Consider the following 13,913-nt stretch of genomic DNA (forward strand, 5'->3'; position numbering starts at 1 on the left):
AGGAATGGGCGAGGTCCACTCGCGCCTCCGAACAGACAACCAAGTGGAGAACAGATCTAAGATCGGATCTTTAACCTGCTGCTATTAAACCGTACGAAAGAAGAAGACGCAAGCTACACCGCCGTGGTCATCCCCTCGGACGCGTTTGAGTATTTCACATTGTGAGCAGTCTTTAGGTTTTGGTCACGCAGCTGTGCGTACGTACGTGTGCATGTTGAACTTCTTTAATACAGTACTTAGCCAACCGTGCTAATCGGAGCAATTCTAAGGAAATTAGTTTTCAATCTAGATGATAATTTAAAAGTGCACAGCTCCAGTGGCTTCCTAAACATCGGAAAGGAAGAGCGTTCCAGACGGCCAGAGAAGCGCATCCGAAAGCGCGCGATGCGGTGACCGTCTTTGTTTAGTGGCGTGCCGGCTACCAGCGACTGGGCAAGGTGACACCGACAAAACTCACTCCGCATTAAGATAGAAACCTGGTACTGCATTAGAATCTCGGGCGACGCATTCAAGTTAGAGCAGACATCGCCACCGAGGTGTGCCGGTGAGAGCCCGACACGGCCACTGTGAAGGTCTCCCCCCGCCCCCGCCACACTCATCCGGACAGTTTTCTTCTTTTTGTTCCATACGACTCATGAAGATGCAGAGCAACGACTACAATTTCATATTCCGGTGGTCAAGCCAGATGACCGAGCCAGGAGCAGCGTTGTGTATATCTCCATGATGTCTCGCATTTGTGGATCGGGGCATTGCGTCGTTATGCGTTGTACATTCAATTTCTGTATGACCACAGTCGCACGCTCCTGGAGAATTGTTCATTTTCCATTTGTGCAGCAGGTGTCATCCGCATCTGCCGCGGTTTGCGCTGCGGACGCGGTTCAGGGTGGATCGTGAGCAAGCTTCGTGGAAGATAAAAAACCCCCAGGGGATCTTCTGCGTTGGGGGAATTTCACAGTGGCACTCGTGAAAGGGGATGCGAGAGGCGGTGAGGAGAGGGGGAAGCTGCACTCGCAGACGCAGAACGAGATCCGCCCAGGTGCATGCGTTTTTGTTTTTGGGAAGTCCAAACTTCCGCTATTGCGCTTAAAAATTTTTTTTTTTTACTATCATCGTCATTTACAAAGGGGTTTTCGGGGTTGTCAGCTAAACATATGCAAATGGAATTATTTGACGTGCATGCCGACCAAGGCCCCCCGTTACCCGCCGCCCGCCTCTCCCCAGCTCGTCGCTGGAGAGAGAGGGTCCAGCGATCACTCCGAGGCGGTCGGCTCGCCCATCGTGGGTTTTTATTTGACTCAAGGTCGCGTTCGTTCGCTCGCGATGACGGTGGCGGTTAACGCCGCCGCACTTCCTCCCGTGTTTTAGTTATAACCCAAAAAAATTTAAGTCTAACCCCCGTGGTTCCGCGAAGCGGCCGACGGAACCCAAAGGCGTTTGCGCCAAAAAACGCGAAGACGGCGACGATGACGAGGAGGAGGATTCCGTTTGGGAAACCGGCTGCGAAAAACCGACACCGTTTTTTTTTTAAACTTGCGATCACTCGATTAGGCGTTTTTTATGGTGGCGAAGTATGGTCACGCAATCCCCCATGACCAGGGCGGGGGGGGGGGGGGCTTCTGATGCAGAAAACTTCAGCTGCCAGTCGAGCGACAAATTTCTGTAAGTCGTTATTTTTTCAATAACTTGCGGACTCCATTACAATTTACCGTCCAGGAGGAATTCGGCCGATTTATCGGCCCCATTGCCCCGGGGGTCTGAAAATGAACGTTTAAAAACGAGGAATACATTAATTTTAAACCACGTATAAATATTTTCTTACCACAGTTCCACTCTCGTACGAGGTTGGGGAATATTCGCGGTGGAAAACGGAGGCTGCTGCTTGAGCCAGATTCATCAGATTTATTTTCAGTGGTTTATTATCCCGAGTAAACAACCCGCTTTTCAAGGGTAAAGAAGCTCGGAGCCGCAGGGGGCAGCTGATCCCTTTCACAATTACCAAGAACTCCCCGGAACTGGTTAAACTGCATTTGATTCGCGTTGTAAAACACCCACACTCACGACGTATGGGGAAACCTCCCTCGACTGCACACATCAAACATCATCAGCCATGATCGGTCTTCTGCTGAATGAACACCTCTCTCTCTCCGCTCCCTCTCTCTCTACTACTGCCTCAGGCGTTAACGATGAACACAAAAAGGATCACGAAGGTGCCTCCTCCGTCCGTCCTCTTGTGAGCCTCGGGCATTCACGGAGATGTCGCAACATCTCATGTGGCGATCACATTTCTTGTTACGGACTTGATGCGAGGCGACTGTAAGAGATTCAAATCGTGGCTAAACGCAGCCACCACTCAAGATTCTTTAGGCTTAGGGTGGCGGCTCTCAGGCCTTGCTTGTTTCACGTGGCTATGAATTGACTCGCGACCGTAAACCGACGTCTTAAGTGGTAAATCCAACTGCAGGCTTCAGAGGGACAGCCGTTGAACCCCGGTTGTGTCGTTCGAGAATGTTCACAGTGGACGCGAGTTCACACAGACTCATAGGCTCAAAGAAGGCCCATAGACGATGCAAAAGACCTATAGACTCACACAGAGACCCATGGACTTGCGCAGAGACCAATAGACTCACCTAGTAGCCCACGGACTCCTATAGAGGCCCACACACTCGCGCAGAGAAGCATGGGCTCATACAGAGAACCATAGGCTCGCAGAGACCCATGGACTCATGCAGAGGGCCACGGGCTCACGCAGAGAACGACAAACTCGCACACGCACGAGCTCACGATGTGTTCCACTGTTTGTTGCGGTGTCGTCGCGGGCACATTTAGGAGACTCCTTTATATTCCAGTCGGTGGAGAAAAGGTGGAGACGGCTTCGCCCGTGCCCACTTCTGTGAACGATGCCAGGTGAGCCGTGGCAGTGGGGCGCGGAGTATTTGCACGAACCTCTGCTTTTACGGCGCAGCCAACGTGATCTTGCGCAATTCTGTTTGAAGTCGCAATCTCGCACGCCTGGGCTGAAACCCGTCTGGTCCCTCGTAATGCGGAGGAAATGACGCCTCTTCGCTCGGAGGGCACCATGCCAAAAGTTGCCCACCCCCCCTCTCTGTCACGCTCAGTTGTCTCTCTGGCTGCGGTGGTGAGATGTTAACTACCTCGCCTGGTATACAGGAGGTCGTGGGTTCGGTCCCGACCATAACGCCTGCTGTAGTATATATTTGGAGTTTGCGTGCGTCTCTCTCTCTCCCGGTGGCCGCGTGGATTTTTCTCCGGGGTTTTCCTTCCACATTTAGAATCGACATCACGCGTTCAGAGTATTTGGCTGCTCTACATTTGCACGTGACGATGATAAGCCGCCACATCCTTGAGCTATCATTTGTGATGGTCAGGGCGCTTCTGACCATCTATACAGCTGATTGGGCCTTAGCTGGTAAAGTAAAAAAAAATGTATCGTTGAACAATTCACTTCCAATTACTCGCTCATCGGCATTCGCCTCGCTATGACTGTTGCGATCGCTATTGGCACGGTTGCTCGATCTCACAAACTTCCAACAGCATCAGTGTTGAGCACTCGGTCTACTGGAAGCTGCGTCCAAACGGCTTTCCGCCTCTTTCCTCGCCCTCCTCCACTTCGGAATTCCCTCCCTCTCGTGTCTTGTTCTTTTTTTGGTACCCCCGAATTCTCATGATAACCTCGCTCGATGCAGTCAAAGTGTTTGACTGCCGATCTGTCGCTCGCCACCGTGCGCGTTGGGTTCGGCTACACATCATTCAAAAGACACAACACAAAAAACCCAACATCCGTTTCTCACTGAATATTTTCCGGACCACTGGTGGACCTGCAGCGAGTACACCGATCGCTTGACACCACAGCCAGCCATAGCGGGAGCCACCCATAGCGAGAGCTACGGCTGGCTGTGGTGTTCTGGGTGAGGAATTATTTTCCAGGTCGCTGGCCCCGAACAGACCCGGCTGAACGAACGTATCCGGTCGAGGGCCGCTCTACGATGTCCGAGCGTCGGACCTGGTGCGGTGCGCGCACGCGATTTCTGCCCTTGTCCTTCCCGTTTTTACTTCGTCATCCGCGACTTTTTAAATCGCCGTTGCGTTTTCTCTGTGTTTTGCCGTTTGTGTTTTTTACGCTTAGCTTGGCAGTGTTCAGCCACTTTTCCAAGAAACCGTAAACCTCGAAACCCCCAACCCTGCTGCCGCCACCCTCGCGGCACCGCGACAAAGAGGCGGGGGGGGGGGGGGGGTCGGTGTGGTTCAGTTGAGAAATTCCGTGGAAAGCTTCGATAAATGGAAAGCGCAAAGATGAACCTCGCTGGTCGCCGCGGTCACCGACGACTCTCGCCAAAGGCAGACGTGGCTCCTTGCCCCCCGCATTCTCGGCTTGGTAGCCGCGAGTCTCGATGACGCGACGTCCCACGGACTGGGGGAGCTCATTCGGGTGCAGCGACTCATGGGCCACGCGGCAACGACCCTCGACCCGATGTCGACTGGGAACAGGGTCAATAAAGATTCCGATTCTGATACCCCCCACGAAAATCACGTCGCAGCAAAACCTGAGCAGTGGCAGTTATCACCACCCCGTTATTCTCATCGGAAATGCGTTCGACGTCCACAAAAGTTAAACCATGACAGCCCCCCCCCCCCCCCCACCACGAGGCAGGTTCATCCACAGGGAGAGGCTTATCTCTTCACCGTTGCGGTCAACGAGACAGACGTCTACATTTTTTACGTGGCAGGAAACAACCGATTTGACCCCTCGGCTTGGACGAGCTCCACGTTCGCGCTCTGCAGGCCGCCGACCGTTAGATGTGGTGGGATGGTGAGCGATGGCCGACAGCCTTTGGGAGGCCTTTGTCCAGCAGTGGACTTACAATGGCTGATAAATCGGGCCTGGAATGGACATAGGGCAGCCTGGGCAAAGTGCTCGGTGGGCCGGTGTGGGGGGCCGGGTCGGTCTGTGTGGGGGAAATTGCAAATGTAATCAAAGTGTATTTTTATTTATTAAAATATTTGATCACCTCTGTGTACGCTTCATTGCTTATTTACGCTCTCAGTTGGCATTAAGTCCCCATATATTCGGCAGCCCTGAAGATTTTTCCTAACCGGCATCCCAATTTGTTTTTGGGACCCAGCCCGAACGGGCCCAATGAGATCGCATGGCAAAATCACGCTCACAACGTCGTCACTTGGCAACAGAGAGCCACTCCATATCCCGAATTTGGGCCGGTGCGTTTACAAATGCCTGGGCCGACGTTTAGTCCCAGTCCGTCACTGCTGATAATGATGGCGATAGAGACGATGATGATTATGATGATGATAATGATGATAATGAGCTGTGGTGATTTCAGGAAACCGGTAAATGAGGTACCAACCTCCGATTGCGACAGAGAGATCGGCACCGATGCTATAGACAGAATTCGCTCGTTATTCACGAACTTGCTGTCCGCGATTTTGGCTCTCTGCGAATTGCATCTGGAACTCTACACAACTACTGCTGCGTCGAGAGAGAGCGAAAGAAAGTGACGAGAGAGAATGTGATGAGATACTTTCACGTTGATTTATTTTAATTTACCCATTTTTATTTTTTGTGTTATTATCATTTTCATGTATTTAATAGCTTATTTGCGTATTTATTTTAGGTAATTCATTTCGTAGGCCAATATCGTTGTCCACGAAATTTGCTATTCCCTTGCGGTTAACGAGGGAGTACAGTCTACGTATGTACACATATATACACACACACACATCTACCCGGGAAAGCTTTGCAGGGTTTCGTCAGGGTCCATGGAGCTTGCGAGGCTCCGACAAATTTCTTTACGCCTCCGGAATAGCTCCTGACACAAACTCGTATATCCCAAAATCACGGGGTTCTGAATCGCCATGTCAAGACGATAAATACACGACTGGCTCCGACAATGAGAGCAGAAGACTTAAGAGTAAAAATAAATTTAAACGCCAGTTTCCAGGCTACAATTTGTCGCCGCAATTATCAGCCGGCCGCCGCAATTACGAATAAACGCTAACGCCCCCCCCCCTCGCTCGCGTACGACTGAATCAGAGCAACTGGGTTACTATTTACCAACGTCACAAGATAAAGATCCGCTTCTGATGTCTGTGATTAATAAGAGTTTTTTTTTTATATATATAAAGGTGCTGTGGTGGCGAGATGTTGACCACATCGCCTGGTACGCAGGAGGTCGTGGGTTTGATCCTGACCCTGATGCCTACTGTATATTTGGAGTTTGCGTGTCTCTCTCTCTCAGCGATCAATGGATTTTTCTCCGGGTCCTCCGGGTTTTCCCTCCACATTTAAAATCAACGTGAATTCAGAGTATTTTGCTGCTATAAATTTCCACGTGATAAGCGCCACTTTCTTGAGTTATCGTTTGTGGCGAGGTCGCTTCTGAAAAAGAACTATATAGTTCAGTGGGCCTCACCTGGCAAAATAAAAATAGTTCAGTTTCATAGTTCACTTATTTTACTGCCATTATCCTGGACTTCTAAGAAAGCGGGCAATCAATCTTTGCGAGGCATCTTTGGCCAGCCACGTGTCGTACCCACAACGCGCCTAAATAATTTCCTCTCGTCTCATGCCAAATATCTCCCCGCGGCTCTAACGACGGGAGGCTGCCAAGCTGAGAGCGCAGTTATCTCGGGCTTGGAGTTATGCTTGAGGTCAGGGTTAGGTTACGGGTCCAAATTAGTGTGGGGTTATTCCCATTACTTCCGAGACGTCTCGCCAACAACCGTGGAAGAGTAGGCCAAACAATCCGCGGTATGGTGTGAAGCTGGCAATCGCGGTCCTGCGCCTTTGCCGTAACAGTAAATTTGAACCGGCCGGCAGCACCTTCCAGCAAACTCTCCGCTGTCGCTATCATTTGTGAAAGCCAGGTCGCTTCTGTCTAAGAACCTGTATAGCTCAGTGGGCCTTACCCGGTAATATAAAACAAATAGTAACGCGAGTTTAGTTCCGGGATCAGCAACCAAAATAACAAGGGGAGACATTTTTGTTCGAATTTCGGTAAAATAAAAAAATTTATACTCTATTTCGAGAGCCGCCAACGCAACGTGAATAACGTCGCGAGGAGGCAATCCTTCAAAGAGCCGCATGCGGCACCGGAGCCGCAGGTTTGCCGACCGCTGGTTTAGTTGGTAACAATCGGCAACGCCGGGGGGACTTGCAACCCGGTAACGATTCCGTCTCCCGGCGCGGCAGTTGAAACGTCGGCCTAGGTTTTCCAAAATCCCTCCACACCGCCCCTGCCGGGTTTGCGCTTTTGCGTTTAGTTCATCGTTTTTGAGATTTGAGCAACGGGGGAGGCCCGCTGTGTATTTTTGGGGGGCCCACGCACGACCCCGGGGGGGGGGCCTTTGCCGTTTTGTTTCTGCAGCCCCCGCGCAGCGGAGACGCTAAATCGTTGCCCCCGCTCGGCGGAACGTGCAAGACCGTGGGCCCTGCACAAACAGCTCCTTGCGGCAAAGGCGCATCGATCAGATGGGGCGAGTTAAAACATAAATAAATATATAAGGATACATAGAAAACTTTGTTTAAAAAATATTTTTCAAAATCCCCAAGCAAAGATTTAAAGCTGCGTGATTTATACGCCAACGATCCTGGGACTGCGTCGTTTATTACCAGCGGGCCGGGAAAACCGTGCCAAGCAAAGTCCGTGCTTAACGTCACACCAGACCCGGGATCGAATCCGGGTTTCAGCCGCCCCCGTGCATAAAACCGGCTTCTCAAGCAGTAGCCAGCTTGTGGCCAAACCAAATAAATAAATCTGGCCCGTTCATTTAATTCACTTTCATGACGATCCTTTGGCCCGGTTGACAAATCCGCGGACGAGCACTCTCCCTTTCCCGAGGCGTGTGACCAGATGTGTGTGCCGCCGCCAGAGTGGAGAGGCCTCACCCGTGGGGCACTTTCGGAACGAGTTTGTCCCCCCGACGTTATCCTTGAGAGCCGTCGCCGCTATCAGTGCACTGCCGCTCGCCTTTTTGGAGAATTCCAAAAAGCAAATGTCCCTCTCCTCGCTGACGTGACGCCGAGCCCGACTGCCGCAGATCGATAACCCGGCGGCAGACTTTCGGCGTCGCCGAACCAACGGCACCAAAAAAAATTCCGTGGTGGCGGCCGGCGGTGGCAGGGATGTGACATTCGCTGCCCGGAGGTCGAGCGAACTCGACCGGCATTCGTTTGCGGTGCGTTTGTCGCGCAGGGCTTAAAACAAACGCCGCTGGGAGAAAATGGTACACTCCAGCCACATAGGACCAACGTTTTTATTTTATTTCGAAGTGGAGATTTTTCTACGATGGTTATTATTCCCTTCATCGTCTCCCCCCCGCCCCAACCCCTGGGGGTGCGTTTTTTTGCGTTTCCTGTGCGTTTGTGTGTTTTAGTTCGCTGTCCTTCCCCCCGGCACCTCCGATTAGCACGGTATGGCTACGTACTGCGCGTACTAAATTCAACGTATGTACATCCACTCGCCCACACCATCATCGCCAACAACAGAGCGCTCCTCGTTCCTCTCACATGCGAGGCCAGAAGACTGCTTCGACTTGTCGTGCTGCTCACGCGATCGACACACGCATTGCCTTCAAGCTCAAAACTTCGATCAGAGAACAGCGTGTCGCGAACGTCCCGGGCCCCGAGGCCTTCTGCGGCGCGGTTACAGCAATGCGGCGCAGCTCTCAACCACCCCCCTCCGTGACACTCTGGTACGACGCGATGCATTACGGCACGGCCCAAGCCGTGCGACGATACGGCCGGCGAACGACATCGCCGCCCGCCCGCCCGCCGCACCCCAACACGGCGAATCGGATCGCAGCAGCCTCGCCAGGTTACGGCGGCGCGCCCGACGGCTCGGCGATCCTCGCGCATCACCCACCTTGGGCGGGACGTAGAACTCGAGCTGGTACCCGGCGGCGGAGGCGACGGCGCCGCCGCTACGACCCTCGGCCCGGCACAGCAGCAGCCGGCAGCGCCGCCACCGCACCTGGCTGCCGCTGACGTCCTCCGCCACGACGTAGCTGAGCGTCCCCTCGCGCCTCACGCACCGCGGGTCCGAGCGCCGCTGCTGGGACCACGAGAACCAGCGGTAGAGCAGCGGCCGCCCCTGCTCGCGAGACGCCGACGCGGCGGCGGCGCCCGGGACGGCCGCCGTCGGCTCCTGGCTCGCCTCGCCGGGGTCGCCGTTGGCGCACGGCCGCTCCCCGTCGCGGCGAGCGACGTTCGCTGCGGCGAGGTGGCCGCCGCCCTGACTCGTCCTTTTGCGCAGCCGGAACATGTCGCACACTCGCCGGAACGACGCCCTGAGGCGCGAAGGTGGCTCGGGGCCGTAGCCCCTCCGCAGCGACGACGCCTCGTCCGAGCTCAGCGACTTGGCATCGGCGGCGGCGGCGGAGTCGGCGCCGTCCCGCGCCTGCTCCGTCGAGGACGGCGACGGCGGCGCCGGCTCGGTGAGCGAGCGCCGCTCCGACGCCGGGTAGACGTCGGGGCCGCCGCCGCCGGCGGGGCCCGGGCCGCGGGGCGGCAGCGGGTCTAACGAGACGCTGTCGCGCTTCGTCGTGAACTCCTGCGATGTGCTGCGCCGGCGCGACGCCGCCATCTGCGACGCCGCCGTTGCCGCGCCCTCCCGGCCCGAGAAGTCCGACCCGACGCTTCCCCTCTTCGACGCCGCCGCCGCGGCTTCCTCGGACGCCGCGCTAATCGCGGCCGCCGGGCTGCCGCCGGCACCGCCGCCTCGTCCTCCTCTCCTGTCGTTGGCGCCGCTCGGTCGGCCGACCTCGGCTCGGAAGCGCTGCGCGAAGCACTCGGCGAAGATCTGCGCGAAGGTGGCGGCGGCGTCCGGGCCGGCCCACTGCGGGTGCAGCGCGGTGAAGGCGCGGTACTGCCCCGCAAAGTCGGTGGCCGCCTCGCGGGCGAGTCGCTCGCACAGCTCCCTCCAGGGCCCGTCCTGGGGCAGCCACGGTGGGGCCTCCCGCTCCCCTGCGCCACCACCGCCGCCGCCGCTCATCTCCGCGCCACATGAAGCACTCGCAGACTGCGGGAGAGGGGGGAGGGAGACGTCACGTCGCGGTCAGCACGGGGCCCGAGTCGTCGTCGTCGTCGTCGGTATACGAACACAGAAGACGAACACACAGGATAAATCGGCCGTGGTTGCCGGCTCTGGCCCCACTTTCTGCAATTCTCTAGAAAACACCGGGGGGGGGGGGGGGGGAAACCCGACATGTACGGCGGCAGAAAAGCATTTTTCCAGCGACGTAATTCGCGAACCACAAATTCTGGCGGCTGCCGGCAAACAAACTCCCCAGGTCGTGAATTTCAGCGCGACTAGAAAAAAACGCTGCGCTCCCTCGGGAGAGTCGAGCGTTTCCCCACAAGTTCTCTCTTAGTGATGATTTAGTCATGACTCTGCGCCCAAAGGAAACGCACACCGCCTGGCGAGGAGCAGTGTAGCTGGTTGTGTACTTACTTACTCACCAGTAACATCCCAATAATGCATAGAGCATGAATGTTTGAAACGCATTCAGATAATAAAATAAATAAACAAGCAAACAGATTCCTCCGCTGCCGCTCGGAACACTTCCACAAACAGAGGAGGCCCGCGCGAGAAAATGAATGAGAAACCGGTTTCCTCGCGTCTGCCGGTCTTTTCACGGGCAACACGCGGACAAGAAAAGTAAAGCGGGCGGGCGGGAGCGACCCTTTATAGCGCGCCCACGTGTGTCAAAAGGCAAAACCCGGCACTGCCCACTTCCTCCAATTCGTGGAGCCGAGGCCGTTCGGCCTTTCTGTGAATCGTGGAAACCCGAGCGGTGCAGGTGTGCCCGCGTGCGTGCGCGACGGCACGAGCGGACGCAGAGCACCTGAACGGGCGAGCGAGCGGACAGACGGGCGGACGAGCGAGCGGGCGGTTAGGCAGAGGGCGGCGAGCCAGCGAGTGACCGCCGCGTTGAACGGCCGTAATTGAACGGTGCGAGGTGGGGGAAGGGCGGTGCTGGGGGGGGGTGGCAGCTGTGGGCATCGTGTGGAAACGCGACGGAGGAAGATGTAAGGGGATGTTCTTTGGTTTCCTTATTTGAGCTCCGTTCACACGCGAACAGAGCTGACACGCTCGCACGCACGCGCGCGCACACACACATTCACGCTCCACCACTTTCCTGTGTTTTAGATTACGTTCGAGACACTGTGTGCGTGTGTGTGACTGTTACAATGGGGGGAGCGGTAGCGTAGTGGTTAGAGCACTGCGCTGTGAACCCGGCAACCCCAATTCGATTCCTGTTCACGGGCAACACTAGTGACGACTATCTGAACCGGTCCTGGGCCTAGCCTAGGTCGACTCAGCCTCAAATAAGTAACTACTACGGTGTGTAAACATCGCCACCGGGGAGACAAAGGCGGCCGGGCGTGGTGCTGGCCACCCACCCCCTCGTGTGCTGTGCCGGCCTTCATAGGTGCTACTCACCAACAGCGCTTAAGGCCATGAGGATCTTTGACTCTCTTTGTGCTGTTACGTAATGGTAACAGCACACACAGACACAAACGTTTGGCTCTCACAGTGTTCACGGATGGCGCCTGTCCAAGATGCTGTCGTTACACAAGTGGCACTGCTTCATGAAACTCGGACAAATGTAGAGCGGCACTCGACAGGGTTGACTTTTCATCATAATGAGCTCATGCTACTGGGAAACATTAATCCGCACGATTAATCCTGTTGCACCATACATTTTCGGCGAACATAAATAAATAAATAACTCTATTTGTAACTGTACACGCATATTGATGAGTATAGTGCAAAGGCGAGACGGCGAGAGTTAGCGTTTATGTCAGTAGTTACCAAGAAAAATCCAAATGAACGATGAACACATTTCGTAACACAACACAAGGACTCCCCACTTCACGTTTCTCGGTACAGTGGTGGTGACCACGAACATCCGTACACCCGTTCCGCTGTCGCATCGCTCTCCGTAAAGAGGGTGGTTTCAAAATAAGCTCCTCGCGTTCTGAAAATGAGTTCGCAAAAAAAATCCCGAAGGCCGATGGAGGTGGGGGGGGGGGTCACGGGGGTCACGGGGGTGGCGGGTGGCCACCACAGTGGGGCCACCACGGTGGGGCCACCACGGTGGGGCCACCACGGTGGGGTCAACACGGTGGGGTCAACACGGTGGGGTCAACACGGTGGGGCCACCACGGTGGGGTCAACACGGTGGGGCCACCACGGTGGGATCAACACGGTGGGGCCACCACGGTGGGGTCAACACGGTGGGGTCAACACGGTGGGGTCAACACGGTGGGGCCACCACGGTGGGGTCAACACGGTGGGGCCACCACGGTGGGATCAACACGGTGGGGCCACCACGGTGGGGTCAACACGGTGGGGCGACCACGGTGGGGTCAACACGGTGGGGTCAACACGGTGGGGCCGACGCAGCGACTCCCGTGGCTCGCGACGGCCGTTCCGAATTGGAGACAAAGAAAGAGTGGTCGATGCCGCACGCCCGCAAGGAAACCGTCGCGTTCAGGTCCGTTGGACACTCGAACCTCGTTACGATTCGCCCGCGGCCCCCCCCCCCCCCCCCCCCCCCCGGGCGATTCCGCCAATTGTCGCGATTCGTAGAAAATGGCGCTTCAATTGGAAAAAAAAAATCGGGTTTCCCTTTTTTCGTTTTTGTGCTTCTTCTTCCCTGTCCTCTGGTTCTCGATCTTTTTTCTGACTCATTTGCTGCACTTTTGTTCGCTGTCAAGAGGCCCAATAAATCGGAATGCAAATACAGAAAAAATCGTCATCGATTCTTGCACGCGCGACTCAACTGCATGACATCTTGAGCGGAAATTTGAATGGATGAGTCCGTCCTAAATGGACAAGTCGTAACGGATCAGGACGACGACGACAACAAAATCTCCACGTCGCGCGTTCCGCCACCCTCCTGGTATGCCACTGGCAGCGTTTTCCCGCACGGGAGATCCAATCGAGCAACCGGAATATCCACGGCAGCAGCAGCGACTCGGCCGGAAGGAGCCTCTCCTCCACCGGACGGCAGCGCCCAGATCCAGCCCGAGGGACCAAATGCGGCCACGCGGAGCCTCCGCTTTTTGATCGTCAATTAAAAACCGCCGCCTTAAATAGGAAACCTCTGGGCTGGAGTTATTGTCGTAGCCCCTTCGATTCGGGCGCCGCCGCCGCCGCCGGCGGTGTCTGCGGGCCGATCCTCACCGCCGCCGCCCCCAACGCCGACGCCGGCAAACGTCAACGGGGCAGCAGCTGCGGCGACCGCACGGCGGAGCCACGAGGGGCATCCTTGGCCGCTGCCCCCCCCACCCCCTCCCGACGCTGGCGCCGGCGCACATTTTTTTACTTTTTTCTCCCTTTCTTTTCTCTCTTTGCCTTAAAATTCCACTGCGCAGATCGCAGCTTCAATTGAAACGTGGAGTTGTCTGGACAGGTGTTGGCACCGGGCGGCTGGATAGATCCACGTTTCTTTTTAGTTTGGCCTGCGAGTGGAAATTAGATGATGGCAGCAGGAACTTCCTACGGATGGGGCGAATCTTCTTCCGAAACTGCAACCCTGAACGCGGGAGCATCGCGTGACGGGTGGCCGGGCCGGTGGTTAGGCTTTGCGCTGCGAAACGTTGTCGTGATTAATTGTGACCCAGGTCAAAGCTCATAGGTCATACGTAGCTCATACTGAATGCCGTGGGCTCATGGTGCCTACCGTTCAGAAAGAGCCGGGACTCGATTCTACACGAGATGAAACACTTGAGCAAGTGTCGTCACTGATTAACTGACAATGTAGATGGCGTTTTGGAAAATGTATTTTACAAATTGGTTAAAGTCAATTCACCTCTATACCTAGCCAAGTAAATTTGTGTTGAGGCACCGTTGGAAATTCCACAATCACTC

General features: G+C 55.5%; 1 protein-coding gene across 8 annotated transcripts in view; it reads right to left on the reverse strand.

The window, feature by feature from the left end:
• LOC133348389 (SH2B adapter protein 1-like) overlaps positions 1-13,913 on the reverse strand; it is a 94,306-nt gene that overhangs the window by 30,074 nt on the left and 50,319 nt on the right. For 7 of the 8 annotated variants that reach the window (XM_061561168.1, XM_061561166.1, XM_061561165.1 and 4 more), the window contains one exon: positions 8,898-10,052. In XM_061561168.1, the coding sequence (XP_061417152.1) occupies positions 8,898-10,025 (1,128 nt within the window). In that variant the 5' untranslated portion in view covers positions 10,026-10,052. Of the gene's footprint in view, positions 1-8,897; positions 10,053-10,492; positions 10,678-13,913 lie in introns of those variants that run through there. The other variant, XM_061561162.1, reaches the window with a different exon arrangement.

Source organism: Lethenteron reissneri, chromosome 27 (genome assembly GCF_015708825.2).
Source record: "Lethenteron reissneri isolate LAM-NWPU_2019-01 chromosome 27, ASM1570882v1, whole genome shotgun sequence".
Classification (NCBI taxonomy): Eukaryota; Metazoa; Chordata; class Hyperoartia; order Petromyzontiformes; family Petromyzontidae; genus Lethenteron; species Lethenteron reissneri.